The sequence below is a fragment of the Amblyraja radiata genome, chromosome 17 (assembly GCF_010909765.2).
Source record: "Amblyraja radiata isolate CabotCenter1 chromosome 17, sAmbRad1.1.pri, whole genome shotgun sequence".
Classification (NCBI taxonomy): domain Eukaryota; kingdom Metazoa; phylum Chordata; class Chondrichthyes; order Rajiformes; family Rajidae; genus Amblyraja; species Amblyraja radiata.
Window position 1 is genome coordinate 31,300,468 of NC_045972.1, and position 19,128 is coordinate 31,319,595.

At 43.8% G+C, this 19,128-nt stretch overlaps 1 protein-coding gene across 2 annotated transcripts in view; it reads right to left on the reverse strand.

Annotated features, from left to right (window-relative positions):
* Nucleotides 1–19,128, reverse strand: part of vac14 (VAC14 component of PIKFYVE complex) — a 246,888-nt gene that overhangs the window by 113,411 nt on the left and 114,349 nt on the right. For both annotated transcript variants that reach the window (XM_033036030.1, XM_033036029.1), the window contains exon 15: nt 14,204–14,336. In XM_033036030.1, coding sequence (XP_032891921.1) covers nt 14,204–14,336 — 133 coding nt within the window. The remainder of the gene's footprint in view (nt 1–14,203; nt 14,337–19,128) is intronic.

Sequence of the window (19,128 nt, forward strand, 5' to 3'; positions counted from 1 at the left end):
TGAGATGTTAATAGATTTATAGATATTAGGATAATCAAAGGATGTTCCAAGAAAGCGACGCTTGGGCAAATGATCAATAACAACATTATCTTTCCGTTTTGGTCGACCAGGCTGGGGGATTTTGAGAATGGATTTCTGCTTAAGTTATTTCAGCAATGTAATACACTGTTCCATGCCCACATTTCTTCACAATGCGGAGCTTCCAAAATCTCAATTGTTCTTCAACTGCATTTTGTCTCTGCAACCTTAACTGGTAAGGAATCATCATCTGACAAATAGAGTCATAGTCATAGAGTTAAATAGCACATAAACAGCCCCTTCAGCCCAACCCATCCATGACGGCCAAGGGAGTCGGAGAGGGCCAGTAAGTAGACCAGCTGCTGGAGACAGTGCAGTGATTCCCTGCAGTGGGGGCCCTGCAACAGCCTGGGGCTCGGCTGGACTAGGCGCCGCTCCAAGAATCCGAGCATGTGGACTGGACGCAGCCTGCAGTGGTGGAAGACACCCGGCTACGTTTGGCCAGGCTGACCCTGCAACGCCGGCAAGACAATGGGCCATCATGGTCAGGCCAAGAACCCTGCCCTTACAGCAACTGGGACTTGAAAATGGCACCAAAAACTGGTGACGGTAAACTGTCTCACTGTACTATTACTATACACTCGTACTGAGATGCTTATCTCGGATGCATCTAAGTGCTTATGTATAGTGATACACATACTGAACTGTATATAAAAATGAATTTCACTGTACCTCGGTACATGTACAATAAAGTATTATTGAACTATCGAACGTTAAACAGAGTGGGCTAGCTCTAACAATAGCCAGCCTCTCATGACACCAATATCCTGCTGATTTGTCCAGCGCATCACCAATGGAATTACCACTGCCCTGCGCTGAAATCATTGAAGAGCAGACAATACCAATTGATGTGCAAAAAAGTGCACACAGAGTATTCCTATATTGACCTCCATGTGTCATGTGAACAGCAATGTTACACCAACCTTTACCAACTGTGCCCTCCTGGGCCATCTCAACCTTTCAACAATGTTTAAGAGCTCAACATGATGCATTGGCTGCTCCCTCCCCATTATTAAAGAGTCATGCTCATTACTGTAAGTTGACTGCAAAAATAGAGACCTCTTTCTTGCCAAATTCTAATTCTTGCTGCAGATTTAATGTTGTCTGTGAGATTATTAATGCAATATGTGGCTGACTTAAAGCACTGACGCAGTGAGAGAAAAATTAGATTTCTGTTCCAAATAATGTTAAAGAATGTAGCAACAGAAATGCTGTCTCAGAATGTTTAAAATAGCACGCTAGACCAAGAGCTTGTGCTGTTTGGCCCATTTGCAAACATTTAGACATGTTCAAATAATGTTCAACTGATGCTTCTCATAGGCTTTACTCGTCTTCAGTAGGTTACAAATCAAAATCTGAATCTGACAGGGGAGGTGAGTACAGCCATTTCTGGCTATATTCATGCACAACCTGCACTTATATAATTGACTTCAAATGTTTGAAGGGAACCTGGCAGACAAGATAGAGAAGATGGTGCGAAGTGTAAGAGTAATGAACACCGGCAAAATGTTTGAATTAGAAAATAACTGGAGTATTAGAAGGCAGATTAGGCACATTAGACATTTTGGTCCCAGTTTCGGTCCATTAGATCTACATTAGGATCCAGCAAGTTGTCAGCATGGATACCATCTTGCAGGCCTCAGGCTGTGGCAGAATGCAAGATGTTATGTGCCTGCGAGTAGACTTGACTTCCTTGCCCAAAGCTGTGCCTGCCAACTGTCCTGTACTATACAGGACTTCCTGAATCTGACTGTTGAAGGATGACAGCTTTTATTTGTTTATATTGTCTTGTGTATGGTGATGCAGGGTAAATCATACTATACACAAGTACAGGGTGAACACCGATGTTACGGCCACTGATGATCTGCCCCCACCCCCCTCCCCTATAATCCAGACAAAATTATAAGAGTTTAGTTGAAATTCCCTGAGCGACCACAGATGGATTGTGAACTGAATGTGAATGGAATGACCTGTTAACCCATCCCCCGCTCCCACCATCTCCCCGGCTGTTCAGGGCCTCAGCTTCCGATTCCACTCCCGACTCGCAAGGTGCACCAGCGAGCCCCTCTCAAGGCAGGAAATCTGTTGCTGTTTCTTGCTGTCAGCAGTGGTTTTATCTGCTTCCCGGTCAACTTCTGCCGACGTGTGGTCCAGCCAGCCTCTCCCCCACCCACCACTGCTGCCTCATCCTCCTTCTTCCCCGGAGTCGCTGACATACTCCACCTTGGAAGCAACAGCAGGTGAGAGGGGAGGGAGTCTCACGGTAACTACGCCCAGTTTTAAAATGAAACGACACTAAATGCTGGAGTAACTCGCTGACTGAATCAGTCTGACGATGGGTCCCGATGTCACCTATCCATGTTCTCCCGAGAACTTGATCTGCTGACGTCAGAACTTTGTGTCCTTTTGTCTATTAACCATCATCTGCAATAATGGACACCACTCTCTCCACTTATAACGAGGGTTTACTGTAAACGGACCATATTGTCGTTTCATTATCATGTAGCTTCCGTTAGTACTGAAAGACAGATAATCCAGAAACGCTCTGGAACCGATGGTGCCGTAAAATCGGTGTTCAACTTGTGCAATCAAATAATGCACGTGCAACAGATTATAGTGTGATAGGTGCAGATTAAAACGAACAGTGTAAAACTAGCCAGGCTTAGAGCAGAGACATGTGTAGAAGTGCTTCCCAGGACAGTGACCTAACCCAACCATATTCAGCTCCTTCATCTATCACCTCTACTCCACAATATAGTCCTTTCTGCCATTTCTAAAGCATTTTTGATGAGGTAACAGAATAGATTGATACAGGGGTTGCAGCAGATGTTATCTAACATGCATTTTCAGTGAGTTTTTAATGAAGCCCCACACAAAAAGCTGAATAGCAAAATTAAGCTCATGGAATTAAAAGTTCTGAAGCAGCACAGTTAGGAAACTAGCTTAACAGGGAAATGAGTGTGCCGTGGTAAACTGCTGCTTTTAATTCTGGGGGACAATGGAGCAAAATGGGCCCCAAGAGTCAATAGTGTGGTTGGTGAATTAAGTTGTCACTGTAAATTACTCCTGGCATGTAGGTGAATGGTAGAATCTGGGTGGAGTTGGGAATGCGGGGAAGATAAAATAGCTTAGGGCAGGATTAGTGTAGATCTTGGTAGATGGTCAGCCTGGACTTCATGGGTCAAATGTTCTATTTCTCTGCTGTATCTCTCTATGATTCTATGATAAAGGAGTAAAGTGTAAAATTTCCTAAATTAGGCTAATACAGAATCTGTGGCAAACTGTGAGAACAGTAATTGATTGCAAGAAGACTCAGATGGGTTGTTAAATTGGGCTGGCAAGTGGTAGTTGGATTTTTTTTTTTTTTTAAAGTGTCATTAAATAAACTTTATGAAAAGAGAAACATTACAGGCTGTGGCACAGTTTCAACATGATGTGGGAAATAGTGGGACCGCAGGACATTAGTGTAAAAAACACTAAAAGAGACACACTGATGAGCGAGCTGATAGGTAAAGCAAATGGGATATTTGGCTTCATCAACAAGAGATGGAGTCCAATGGTAGGAACGTTATGTTGAACATAAGTTGAATCAGGTGCAATACACTCAATATTGGTCACATTACTTTAGGAAGGATGTGGAAGTCGTGGAGGGCGTGCAGAAAATATTTGCAAGTGACTTTAAGAGAGGCACTTCAGCCACAAACTGGAGAAGATGCGTTGTTCCCTTTGGATAAATTAAATTTGAGAGGCGATGGGTGAGGTTTTTCAATCATGGCAGATTTACAATGAGAGTAAAAGTGTGTTGTTTCCATTTACAGTTGATTTAAGGGCATGGGGAACAAGTTTAAAATATTGGGTCAAATTACAAAGGGAAATGGAGAGAAAACTATATATGCAGAGGACAGTTATGAGCCGGGTTGCCTCTGAATAGTTGAAAAAGTATTATTACAGGCATTGATGGAGGGCTGGTCTGCACTTGATTGAAATTAATTTTTAGAGATATCGGGAACTTAACAAACTGGTTTGCTCGACAAGGAGCTAGCACCAACTCAATGGGACAAGTGGCTTCCTTTTGTGGTCTGTGTGATGGAATATTCTCCATTTGTCTGAATGAATGCAGCCCCCACAATATTCAAGGAACAATACAAACCAGGACAAAGCCTGGATGGTTTTTCATCCATTTCCATCACTACCATTGCACAATATTTACAGTGTGCTTTCACCAACAAAATACACTGTAGTTACTCATGCAAGCTACCTTGAGACCATTTCTTGAACCTGTGATCCATTCCACATAGGAAGACAAGACAGCAATCATATAAGAAAACCACCCACTGCAAGTCTCACAACATTCAAGATGGCGGGGAGGCAGTTGCAGGGAAACAAAGATGCTGGCAAACAGATTAAGGGTCTTCCGATTCCGATTCAGATTCAGATTCCACTTTAATTGTCATTGTCAGTGTACAGTACAGAGACAACGAAATGCAGTTAGCATCTCCCTGGAAGAGCGACATAGAATATGATTTCAATAAATAAATCTATTTACATGCATATAGTCATAGTGTTTTTCCAGTGGGAGGAGTGTCCGGGGGGAGGGGGGTGATTGGCAGTCACCGAGGTACATTGTTGAGTAGTGTGACAGCCGCAGGGAAGAAGCTGTTCCTGGACCTGCTGCCCGTGCCCTCAAAAATGTTTTGGGTTCTATGTGATCGACTGCAGGAGGTGCCCCTGGGGCACAAAGACTGAATGGTGGCTGGGTGAGGCAAGAGACGACTGTCGCAGGTCGATGTGTCCTGATTGAGGTGTCGGTGGAGTGGGCTATTGGAGGCCCTGCAGCTGGCTAAGGCTTGATTAGATCATGTGCTGCCTCAAGACTTTGTCTGCAGCAGCACAGTGGTGGAGGCCACCAACAACTTTGCTTGGCCAGGTCAACCCTACAAAGCCTCCAGGACAAAGCGCCTTTATGGCTAAGTTAATACATTTATCACAACTTAGACGAATCATGATGAATGGCGCTAAAACATGGTGACTCTTGTATACCTCCTCAGTATACTATTCATAGACACTTGTATTTAACTAAGATTGTGTTTATGTATAGTAATCCCTTTACTGAATGTAGATGGTTTATGCATGCAACCTATAATGTAGCTACCTCAATACCACTTAGTCATCTCAGTATAACTGTGATATCTTCCCCTTGCTCCTCCCTTGGTTCCAGTACGCCTGAAGACTAGATGCAGTCAGTACTGGGACGTGCTTCACATGTGCCTTTATTAAATACTCAGTAAAGTTACAGTGTGTCAGACTTAACATCTTTACATGGTGTCAGCAAGTTAAACGCACGCCTCCTGTTTATCGGGTTTTATTTTCTCCTAGTTTTACTAGTGTTTAATTCCTTCTTTGCCATGGCATTCTCGTGCCGCAAGCCCTCTCCCCTTGTCTTTGACGCTGACATTGCGGAGCGATGGGCTACTTTCGTGATGGACTACAACCACTTCATCAACATCGTGCACCGAAATGACCCTGATGCGGTCAAAGCCTCACTCCTGCTGAACCTTGCCAGTCCCGATGCTATGAAGCGAGCTCAGACTTTCACCTACAATCCAGCGGTCCTGGATGACAACGACCAGGTCGTCGATCCGGCGGAGTCTGCCAACGACCCGGTATGTCTCTTACGCAAGTTTGTGGAGATTTGTGACTTGCCCTCCAACCGTATATTGGAGCGGGCTAGATTCTTTACAAGGAAACAGCAGCCTGATGAGCCTGTTGAATGTTTTATCGCTGACCTGCGCTACCTTGCTCAGCGGTGCCGTTTCGAGAACATGTGTGATCAGTCCACTAGAGATATTTTAGTCACCGGCATGCTAGATCAGAAGTTACGAGCAGAGCTGCTGCGAAAACCGGATCTCACCCTGACTGAAGCTATGCATGCATGCAGACTAGCTGAGGTGGTTGCCCCGCTACATGGGCAGAGGGGATCTGACAATCGGGCTATTAATCTGACTGGTGTTGCTATGCCCCGTCGCAAGCAAGACAACGTTCGCCCTGCACCGCGGCTGACTTATGCCGCTCGGGTCCCGCTTGTCAAGAAGTGCCCCAACTGTAATTATGTCCACTCTATGCAGTCGCAGTGTCCAGCATTTGGTAAAGCTTGTAATTTCTGTAAGAAGATGAACCATTTCTCAGCTGCCTGTCGCTCCCGTGGGAACGTTCCTCCAGCTCCCAGACACGTTTTAAACAACCTGCAACAAGTTGATAATGAATTCGGTTCCCAGTCTTCTGTCGACACTGCCCCCGACTCTGAGCCCAGTACTTCCATGGGAGATGCCAGTGTTTATTCTCTCCTTCATAATCAATCTCGCATTCCCGATCCTTCTGTACTAGTCACTGTCAACAACAAATCCTTCACTGCTAAGCTAGACACGGGGGCGAAGGTGAATGTTATGTCAACATCCCAGTTCAGGAAGATTAGAAATAATGAGCTGTTAACTGCTGATCGCTCCACATTGCGTGCTTATGGGGGAGAGGAGCTGAAACCTGTGGGGAGGGCCACCTTCCACTGTGTGCTGAAGAAATCTTCGCGAGACCTGTCGTTCTTCATTCTTGACTGCGACTGTGTGACTCTGTTGAGTAATCAGGCGTGTCAGGATCTCGGGCTGGTGTCCTTTGACCGTACTGTCCACGAAGTGCGGGTGATGCTGAATCCACTTTCTGAATACCCTGACCTATTCGATGATGAACTGGGTAAGCTGCCCCTTGTGTACGACAGATCGCAACTGACCCGTCGGTTGTACCAGTGGTCTGTGCTCCGCACAGGGTGTCGTTTGCCATGAAGGGCAAGGTCGAAGCAATGCTGAAGGACATGGTTGACATGGGAGTGCTTAAAGCTGTCAGCGAACCCACCGACTGGGTCTCCACCATGAAGAAGGGCAAGGACGAGATATGGGTGTGCATCAACCCCAAAGACTTAAATCTAGCAATAAGACGTCCTCATTACCCCATGAGGACTGTAGAAGACGTTGCTGCCCAGGTCGGTCAGGCCACGGTGTTCTCTGTCCTTGATGCCAGGAGCTCATTCTGGCAAATACCTTTAGACAAACACTCCTCAGACTTAACCACTTTTGGCACCCCCTTCGGAAGATTCAAATTTTTGCGGATGCCGTTCGGCATCAACTCTGCTAGCGAAGTGTTTCAACGCTCCATGGAGCAACTGTTTGCTGGCCTGCCGTGTGCCATTATCGTGGATGACATCCTGGTTTACGGGAAAGATGCTGCTGAGCACGACCACAACCTCCGACGAATTCTAGACCGCGCTCGCCAGATCAACTTAAAACTCAACCTGTCAAAGTGCAAGTTCCATGTAGCTGAAGTATCCTATGTTGGCCACATCTTCACAGCCCACGGGCTGAAACCTGATCCGCAGAAGACCAACGCTATCTCCGAGCTGCCTGCCCTGACCGACGTGACCAGCCTGCAGCGATTCCTGGGCATGGTCAACTACTTGGGAAAGTTCATCCCCGACCTCAGCGAGTTGAGCGCACCCCTGAGGCAACTGACGAAAAAAGACATTGCCTGGTCCTGGTTTCCCCAACACCAGCAGGCTTTTGACCTTCTCAAAACAAAGCTGATCAGCACACCGACTCTCAAGTTTTTTGATCTGCAACGTCCGATTGTAGTTACGTGTGATGCTTCCCGCTTCGGACTCGGTGCTGCCTGCCTGCAACTCCATGATGACGGCTCGCTGCAGCCCATTTCTTATGCCTCGCGTACCATGACAGACACTGAGCAGCGCTATGCACAAATCGAGAAGGAGCTTCTTGCGGTTGTATTCGCCTGCTCCAAGTTCAAGGACTTCCTTTTCGGTACCAGGTTCACCGTCGAGACGGATCATCAACCCTTGGTGACCATCCTCAATAAGCCCATCCACATTGCTCCAGCCAGACTCCAGCGCATGATGCTACAGCTCCAGCGGTTCAACTTTCTGATCGTGTACAAGAGGGGCACCGAGATGCATGTGGCTGACGCGCTGTCCCGGGCCCCCCGCTCCTCCTGTGACAGGCACCCCTACGAGCAGGAGGATCTGCAGGTACTCAATGTCAACTTTGTTCCCTCTAAGCAGCTGCAGTGCCTGGTTGAGCACACCGTCAACGACCCCGACCTGCCACAGCTCGCAGCTGTCATCCAGCGGGGGTGGCCCAGCAGACGCACCTCACTGCCTGCGGGTGCCCACCCTTTCTTTCTGGTCCGCGACGAGCTTGTGCTCCGGGACGGTATCATCATCAAGGGTCACAAGGTGGTCGTCCCTGCCTCCCTATACGACTTGTACTACAACGCTGCCCACATGGGGCATCCCGGAGCCGATGCCACCGTCTCACATGCCCAAGAACAATACTATTGGCCCGGCATGGCCAAGTACATTAAAGCCCGAGTAGCCTCCTGTCCTGATTGCAACACCCTGGCCCCACATCAGCAGCGCCAGCCACGTCTGCAGCAGCCTGCGCCTGCCATGCCCTGGACCTCGCTGGCTGCTGACATATTCGAATGGCGAGGCAAGCACTACCTGGTATTGGTTGATTCATACTCCAACTGGTTCGAGGTGGACCTTCTCCCTGCTATCACCTCCGAAATGGTTATCAGTAAGCTGCGCAGACACTTTGCTACCTTTGGGTCCCCGGTCCGCTTACAGACCGACAACGGCCGTCAGTTCACCAGCGCAGAATTCCAGGCTTTTGCTGTGAAGTGGAACTTCACTCACTATACCAGCAGCCCCGAATACCCGCAGAGCAACGGCCTGGCCGAGCGAGCTGTCCGCAGTGCCAAGAATTTGCTCGAGCAGTCTCGTCTCTCCAATGGTGACTTCTACCTGGGTCTACTCAACCTTCGCAACATCTCACGGGACCCTACCATGCGATCCCCTGCCCAGCGTCTGATGTCCCATCGCCCAACAATCCCTGGTGCCCAAGGTCCTCCAGCCTGTGGCCGTCCAGCAACGGATTGCTCACAAGCATGAGGTACAGCGCCGCTCTCACGACAAGTCCTGCCGCCCGCTCTCACCACTACTGCCTGGCCAGGTCGTCCGCATGCAGACAGCCACCGGATTCTCCCGACTCGCAACCGTTGTTGGTGTGGACGACTCCCCGAGATCTTACCTGGTGGACTTTGGTGGAACTATCTACTGTCGGAGCCGCCAGCACCTGTTGGCCGTTAACGAGCCGCACCCTCCTCCTGCGGATCCTTACGCTCCTCCGTTGCGTTTCAAGCCTGTCATTACTAATTACCCCACAGCTCCCTGCATGCCCCGGTCAGTTCGCTTGCCGCGTTCTCCTCCTTCTGTGCTTCCTGGTTTCGGGCAGATGATTTCCTCCCCTGCTCATTCTCCTTCTCCTCCTTCTCCTCCGTCTCCTCCTCCTGGATCACCCGTGCCGGCTGCGTCGCCTCCCGCATTCCCGGTTGGGTCTCCGCCTGCTTCCTCCTTCCCGGCTGCTGCTGCTCCGCCTCCTCTTCTATCTGGTGGGGAGGGTGATGGTGCTATACGCACACGCTCGGGTCAGGTTGTCAAACCTCCTGTCCGCTACGGTGATTTCGTTTAAATTTGCATGTGTTGTATAATCACACTGCCACTGTTATAACTTCAATTTTAGATTTCTAAGGGAAAGGATGTAGATGGTTTATGCATGCAACCTATAATGTAGTTACCTCAATACCACTAACCACGCCTTAGTCATCTCAGTATAACTGTGATATCTTCCCCTTGCTCCTCCCTTGGTTCCAGTACGCCTGAAGACTAGATGCAGTCAGTACTGGGACGTGCTTCACATGTGCCTTTATTAAATACTCAGTAAAGTTACAGTGTGTCAGACTTAACTTCTTTACGCTGAACTTTGCAAAAAAGGAATTCACTATACCTCGTTACATGTATAATTAACTACCATTGAACCAATGAATATTCTTTCATTATTATTGGAACTCTTGGTCTAATAGCACAGTAAGAATACCTTCAAAAGGATGATAGGAGCGGATCAAGAAGTTCATCACCACCTTCTCAAGGGCATTTAGGGAATGGGCATAAATACTGGCTTTGCCTACAATGCCCACATCCTGTAAACAGACTAATTCCTATCATATAGAAATCTTAACCACAATTGTGTGATCAGAGACCCAGTTCTTTTATTCAAGCTCTTAGGACGTTAATCGCTGCCATCTTCCACAACCAAAAAGGATTCAGCAGCTTTGAAACCTCAACCTCAGTGCTCAAACCCTGCATATGAGTCCACATCCACTGACTCATCAAAGCTTTAAGCAAAGTGCAAGGATATAAAGAAGACATACTATGGGAATCTTTTCGCTGTTTCCAAGGAAACCATTCACAATGCGCAAGTATTGAAGGGATTCAAATTTTCTCCACTTTGTCTCCTTAGTATGAATGTTGAATGTCAGGGCAGTCTAAATATTCAGAGCTGTGAGCGAAAAAAGAATTATGTAAATATTATCCAAATATTTATTTAAAATGGGTCACTAACTGAATATTGCCAGTGTCCTCATTTAAATATGTAAATCATGGCGATGAAAAGGCAGGCTTTGTGCATTGAGAAGTTGGAATCTCTGTGTATTAAGTACACTTTTTAGACAAAGTAGGAATTCACATTTATAGAAGCTAATTAGAAACACGTTGCACCAAAGGTTCCCAGGTGTTGTAAATGCCTCGAATGCCTGAGAATCAGGCATTACACTAAGGCAAGACCACATTTCTGAAAGTGTATGAACACCAGAATTATGGAATTTGTGGAAGTGAGCCAAGAGCTGGGATCAGAGGGATATAAGTTTCAAATTCATGTAACAGAGGTATTGGTTCCACCTGACTGGTGATATATTGAGTAACCTCAGCAGGAAAGGACGAATAAAGCTGGACCACTTTACAAGACAAGACAGAAGATGAAGTACTGAGGCAAGCCAGACTCCTGTGGTAAACTTGGTGATCAAGTGAGACGAGAGGCTGTGGATGCTGGAATCTTTCGCAAAAAGTAAGCTTTGGGTCGAGACCCCGCATCAATCCTGAGCCACTAAATATTTATATCTCAAGAAAATATAAGGGCTTTGAAATGCTGTATGTAAGTTCTTATTTACTTTTAATTACACTCCCCTTTTTCATTTAACATTAGAAAATTGGAACCTTCTTTATACTCCACCAATTTTTGCTTTCTGTCAAACATGTTTGTCATAATTGGAAAAATGTTCAATTCCCCAATATCAATATAAACCAGCACACGTAACAAAATCTATAACACATTGGAACAGTGAAAATTCAAGCTTTTACAACCTTTGAAAATAATTTATGGTAGAGTTCTGAGATTAATCAAGGGATTTGAACAATGTTCAACGTCAAATCAATTGTGAGAATCAACTAAAAGACGGAGAACTGGGAAGGGGGCGAGGGATGTTGAGAGAGGGAAAGCAAGGGTTACCTGACGGTAGAGAAGTCAATATTTATACTGCATGAGTTTGGTTTCATCGAAGACCACACCTATACAGTAGATGAGGTTGCAGGGAGTAAAGCGTAGGCTCAGCCATCGTTTTGCTGAACACCTCCGCTCAGTCCGCCTAAACCTACCTGATCTCCCGGTTGCTAAACATTTTAATTCCCACTCCCATACTGATCTTTCTGTCCTGTCCTTGCTTTGTTTTTACCTGCGCCTAGCTAACAATGATCTAGTCTAAGGTACACAAAAATGCTGGAGAAACTCAGCAGGTGCAGCAGCATCTATAGAGTGAAGGAGATAGGCAACGTTTCGGGCCTAAACCCTTCTTCAGACTTCAGACAATGATCTATTCTACATTTTCCTTGAACTCCATCCATTGTCTCGTTTCACACCTTACACTTTCTTATCTCTGTATCTCCCTCTCCCTGACTCAGTCTGAAGAAGGGTCTCAACCCGAAACGTCACCCATTCCTTCTATCCAGAAATGCTACCTGTCCCGCTGAGTTATCCAGCATTTTGGGTCCATCTTCGGTTTAAACCAGCACCTGCAGTTTCTTCCTGCAACATAATCAAAGACTTGTCCCACGCCGGTCATCCCTTCTCCCCACTCCCATCGAGCAGAAGATGCAGAGGCTTGAAAGCGCTCGCATCACCAGCTTCTTCCCCTCTGCTATCAGGCTTCTGAAAAGTTCTCCCATTAGCTAGGATATTGTCACCTCAAACCTATTGCAGACTATAAATCCCATAGAATACAAAGAGCACACCTTAATAAACGAAAAGAGCTGGGTGGTCTAGCGCTCCCCAACTTTATGTATTATAATTGGGCAGTAAATATTAAAAATATGATTCACCTGCTGGACAATTCTGCCCGGCAGGTGGACTGAATTGTAATGGAAAGAGAGGACTGCTCTCTGTGTAATATAGGAGCGACTCTCCTCTCACCAATACATCTGAGTAACAAAAATTATAATAAAAATCCAATTATACATAGCACAATTAGAACATGGAAACAAATAAAACAGAACCTAAAATTAAGAAACCTATCTCTTTTAATACCAATAGTTAATAATCCATCGTTTAAACCATCAATTATAGACAAATCATTCATACAATGGGAAAGAATGGGAATCAAAACGCTCGGAGACCTGTATGAATTGGGAAAATTACTATCATTTCAACAACTACAACTGAAATATAATTTGAAAAATAATCAATATTTTAAATATCTTCAAATTCGTGATTATCTGAAAAAATACACAAAAGACTATCATAATATGCCTACAGATTTACTGGATGAAGCAATCAAGGCGGAATCAGCTAATCTAATATCGCACTTATATAACATCATCTTAAACATAGAAATACCCACAACTGATGGAATTAGAAGAGACTGGGAACAAGAATTAGCTATAAAAATTTCAAAAGAGAGCTGGGATAATCATTTACTACAGGTGCATAAATGTTCGATCAACGTACGACATACTCTCATCCATTTCTAATACATACTCTCATCCAATTCAAAACATTACAGACTATATTATTCAAAAACTAAAATAAATAAATTCTTCCCTAATGTCTCACCCATCTGTGATAAATGTCTGTGTCAAGAAGCGCATTCTTTCGTTTTTTGTGCAAAAATACAAAAATTCTGGAATGAAATATTTGACATCTTTACAAAATTAATTAAAATAAAACTGGTACCAAAACCAGAATGGATTATTTTTGGAATATCGGAAGGTAACCCTGAACTAAACGTGTTTCAGAAGAATTTACTCAATTACGGGCTAATAATGGGAAAAAATGCGCCCACCCCAACAATAAAAATGTGGATATCAGATATGTTTGAAACACTACATCTGGAAGAGATGAGATTCCTCTTAGCAGGCAAAGCAGACCAATTCCAAAAGACGTGGTCTACGTTTTTGGAACTATTACAAGCATGAGGTGCAATAGTGATTTAAAAAATAAATAAATAAATAAATAAACAAATGGGGCCAGGATCTGGCAACGGGGTAAAACAACAAAAACAGACTTGGTTGGTAGTCCCCTTTCTGCGGAGTTTAATGTTATAATAGAGCGATTGTTTCTCCTTTCTTTTTCCTTCTTTTCTAGGGTCTACTTTCTTTCTTTCTTTACTTCCTTCTCTAACTTCTTTTCTAAGGGGCTTTCTTTTCTCAACACTCTCTTGCACCTTCACGACTCTTGCGCACTTTCCTTACTTTCTTTACTTCTATCTTTTTCTTAAAGCTTAAAAAATGAAGCGGTACAAAAAAATGTATTAAGACATATGTGTTGTGTATTATTGTAACTTACCGTACTTCTAATTAAAAAAAAAAAAAATTAAAAAATAAATTAAAAAAAACTATTGCAGACATTGGAATTTTTCTATGAAACTAGTTTGCTACAATGCTAGTTTGCTACAATATTGCTACAATATTCCACTCTGTATCTTCTCCTTTGTTCTATCTATTGTACCTGAGTTTGACTTGATTGTATTTATGCATAGTATTATCTGATCTGATTGGGTAGCATACAAAACAAAGTTTATAGCTGTATCTCGTAAACGTGACAATAATAAAACTAAACTTTAAGTAAATATTGGAGTTCCAACCCAAAACAGGAGAAAATAAGATAGGCTGTCCACTTACCGGATGATAAAAGGCCCTCGAATCTCCAGTAGACTTTTCTCATTGTTGAACTGCTTCAGTAAGTTTATCATGAACTTGAAAAAATAAGAGTTCATGGTGGGAGTTGAGGGGGAACACTCAAATGTGCGAGTCCCTATGGCAGACAAAAAACATGTCAGGATATACAGTCGCCAGCTTATCAATCATTCTAATTTTTAAATATCAAAATTCATTCAATCCCAAGATGTGAAAATGTTCAGGGAGAGGGGGGTGGCGATCTAGAATATTGTGTGCTGTATTGACTGTCACACTTAGGAATAATGCAATTGCACTGGAGAAGGTGTAGAGAAAGTTCACCAGAATGCTGTTTGGGATGCAATCTCAGTTATGAGGAGACTGAATAGGATCTGTTTGATTTCTTGAACTGGAGGAAACTGAGGGGGTACCTGATGAAAATATACAAAATAAGGGGCATAAATAGAATAGAACGTTGCAGGATTGTTGTCATAGCTTTTAAGATAGGGATTTTGAGGAGGTAGGAAGATTTGTATTCAGCCAGGGAGTAGCTGGAGCTTAGAATGCATTGCCTGAGAGTGTTGGATGCAGATCGCCTCATAACATTTAAGTTCTAGACAAGCACTTTAATTATCAAGGTTTATAAGGCTGCAGACCGTGTACGCGTAAGTAGTTTAGTATAGATGGGTACTTGATAGTCACCATGGAGAGGTGGGTGGAGGGTTTATTTTTTGTGGTGTACGACTCCAAGTACCCATGTTACATCATTTTGAGAGGCAATTTGCAAGAAAATGCTTAGCTTCATGCAATCAATTATTAATGGTTAAAGAACCATCATTTACTGTCAAAACTATTTGTGAATAATAATGACATGGGGTATCACTCAGTCTTGCGTTTTTTATCAGGCTTCTGTTGCTAAAACACAATGTGAATGTAATACAAATGACATGAGATTGTGATATTATCTACACACAAAATTACAGGGTGGGTGAGACAAGTGGAGTTAATTGAAAATACAACATTGCTATTCTGTGGGAACCTTATAAAGAAGTGGAAACCAGTGCAGCATTGTATGTAAAACAGAATCTTACTGGGCCAACTATGTGCATAATTATTTAGGATCTAATGGGATTCAAACTCCTTACACTCCGGGAACCTAAACACTTCATTACAGACTGAACAAAATTCAGTACTCTTTCTTTATGTAAAGAGCAATCTGGTTTTGGTTTTAGGCACTGTAAACATGGTGAAGTCATCATCTTTGGGCTTTAACATTTCATTTTGTAACAGATGACCTAGCTCCCAGACTGGCAGAGGCCACATTATAAAGCAATACCCCATCAAGCCCAACTCAGGATAGAAGCTTGTTGCAAGCCAACTGCTAGTGGTCTGAGAAACAGGATGAGAAGGCAAATTAGTAACACCTGGCTCCATAAAAACAAATCCTGTGTTTGACTATATTTTAGGTCTGTAATCCAGTCTAATTTGATTTAATTTAGGTCAGGGTAGGGTCCTTGGGCCAATCCAACATTTAATGACCATAAGCCCCAGAGAAGTCCCTCTCCTTAACAAGTCTCTGCCACGGAGAAAATGCAGACGTGCTGCAAATTCTAATGGGAGTCCATCTCCTTCCAGCCTAGTAGCATGCAAGCTGCTACATTTGATTAAGGCAACAGAGAGCTGCTTTTAGTCCACATTTCTATTATAGTTGACCAAGTGGCAATACTGGGGTTCCAAATCAAGAGCTCCCCCCCTCCAGTACAGAACCATTTGTTTCCTACGTTTTAAATGCAAACACATCAAGCAAAATTATACCTTAAATGGAAATTTTGAGAAAGGAATATCAGCTAAAAGCAAACAGAAATACTGCACACTGGAATTAGGTGATGACATAAAGTGCTTCCCAGAAAACCTGATGCAAATTAAAGTATTTGTTTAAAAGAAAATCGAGGGGCATGACTCAACCAGAGGAAGCCATTAATAGACAAAACCTGCACAAAAAGAGCTGGATGAATGAAATGGGATTCCTTGTTAAAGGAATAACAATAGCGCAGGAAAGTTTTGCTGCCACCTAAGAATGTCACAGTAATGGAGAGATACAGCATGGAACCAGGCCCTTTGGCCCAAGTCTGTGATGACAATCAAGCACCCATTTATACCAATCCTGCACTAATCTTATTTTATTCCCCTTCACTCCAATCAACTTCCTCCAAATGTTACCACTCTTGAGAAAATTAACAGAGCTCAATTAACCTACTTAGGACCATACATGTTTGAATAAGATCACTGCATATTCTTCAAAAAGTGAAGAATACAGATTCAACCTATATAACAGAGACACATGAGACTGCAGCAGCTGGAATATTGAGCAAAAAAAAAAAAATGCTGAGGGAACTCAGTGGGTTAGGGAGCATCTGTGCAGGGAATGGACAAATGACAATTCAGGTCAATATTTCTTCAGACTCTGAAGAAGGATCCCAACCCGAAATGTCATCTGTCCATTACCTCCACAGATGCTATCTAACCCGCTGAGTTCCTCCAGTGCTTAGACACAAAAATCTGGAGTAACTCAGCGGGAAAGGCAGCATCAGGAAAGAAGGGGTGACTTTTCGGGTTGAGACCCTTCTTCAGACTGGTTAGGGATAAGGGAAATTAGAGATATAGACAGTGATGTGGAGAGACAAAGAACAATGAATGAAAGATATGCAAAAAAGTAACAATGATAAAGGAAACAGGCCATTGTTAGCTGTTTGTAGAGTGAAAATGAGAAGCTAGTGCGACTTGGCTGGGGGAGGGATGGAGAGAGAGAGGGAATATCACTGGGCTGTAAGCTGCCCCAATGAAATATGAGATGCTGTTCCTCCAATTCGCGTTTAGCCTCACTCTGACAATGGAGGAGACCTAGGACGGAAAGGTCTGTGTAGGAATGGGAAGGATAATTAAAATGTCCAGCAACCGGGAGATCAGGTAGGTTCAGGGCTGAATGAAGGTGTTCCGCAAAATGATCGCCAGTTTGCGTTTGGTCTCACCGATGTATAAGAGTCCACATCTTGAACAACAACACCTCCAGTGCTTTATTTTTTTGCCCAAACTATCTAACCACTTGGGATAGGACAACCCTATAATTGCAGAAATTAACCAGGTATATCTCCTTTGGACTGCGTCCAATGCTGTTATATCCAGAAAATGTGCGCAGACCAATGCCTTGTACAACAAAACATACTATTCTTAAACTCAAGCCAATGGCAATAAGGTTCAAATGTCATTAACCTTCTTAACTACTTGTTGTGCCTGCCTGATAAATGTGATTGTGCACTACAACACTGTATCCCTCCAAATTTCACTCACTTCTGTCTTTTTCTATTCAAAGAATAATCGACCTTTTGATTCCTTTTACAGACGTGGATGACTTCACATTAAACCATTTTCCAGGTTGTCATTGAATTGCTCAACATATCCACAGCTCGTTGCATAATCACATGCTCCTCGTGACAACATGTCCTTCCACCTATTTCCGCGTCATCAATGAACTTGGAAGCCATACATTTCATTCTTTTCTTCAGGCCATTGATGTGAATTGTAAATATTTGAAGGGCAGAAACTGACTGCCAGAGCACTCTACTACTTGCAATCCTCTAGCCAAAAGGACCAATTTATTCCAATATCATATTTTCGATCAGTGGCGGACTGGCCAGGGTGTCAGCTTGCCCGATGGCAAGTGGGCCCCTGATGAAGTGGGCCCCCTATATCAAGTGGGCCCCTGATGAAGTGGGCCCTCTTTGTCTCCTGGCAACCAATATTTTTAGACCCAGTCCGCCACTGTTTTTGATGACAACAGTTTTCAATCCATGCTAACATATTTCCTTCAATACCTTGTGCTCTTCATTAATGCACCAGTCTCTTATGCAGCATCTTGCCAAATGACTTTTGGAACTCAAAATACACTACATCTAAGGTTCTCCTCTATCAACATACCCTGTCACATCCTCAATTCAAGAAAATTTGCCAAGAAGTGTTACTTTTCAGGAAACCATGTTGATTAGGTTTAATTATTTTCCATTTTCCTAAATGAACAGCTATTTCTGCTTCGGTTATTGATTCCTGCTTCTTGCCAATGATAGAAACATAGAAACATAGAAATTAGGTGCAGGAGTAGGCCATTCGGCCCTTCGAGCCTGCACCGCCATTCAATATGATCATGGCTGATCATCCAACTCAGTATCCCGTACCTGCCTTCTCTCCATGCCCTCTGATCCCCTTAGCCACCAGGGCCACATCTAACTCCCTCTTAAATATAGCCAATGAACTGGCCTCGACTACCCATTGTGGCAGGGAGTTCCAGAGATTCACCACTCTCTGTGTGAAAAAAGTTCTTCTCATCTCGGTTTTAAAGGATTTCCCCCTTATCCTTAAGCTGTGACCCCTTGTCCTGGACATGTTACATGTTAAGTGAATTGTTAAGTTCTTTGCCATTTGTCTTCCTCTCCTTTAAACATTGGTTGTTTACAATGTTCTGGAATCCTCCAGAAAATTAGCTGATTTTGGAAAATTTCAATCAATGGGTTCTGCTCCCATTTCCTTTAAAACCCTTGGGTGCAGGATATCAGGTCTTGGTAGTTTCCTAATCTTCAGCCCGGTGAGTTTCCTCTAATAATTAATCCCTCTGCACAAGACATTGCAAGATATTTTTGCAAAGGAAAAAAAAAATAGGTAAAGCTGCAACAATGCCATGTATGGGTGATTGATGGTCAGCATGGAGTCGGCGGGCCGAAGGGCCTTTTTCCACGCTGTGCATTCCAAAAAAAAATATTTTGAGTAGTCAAGAACCAAACTTAGAATTATAGAACCAAAGCTAGAATTAACAATATTGGCTGCCACCATAGAAAACCAATGGGATATATCTAATCTGAAGGTTTGAAAATATATATACT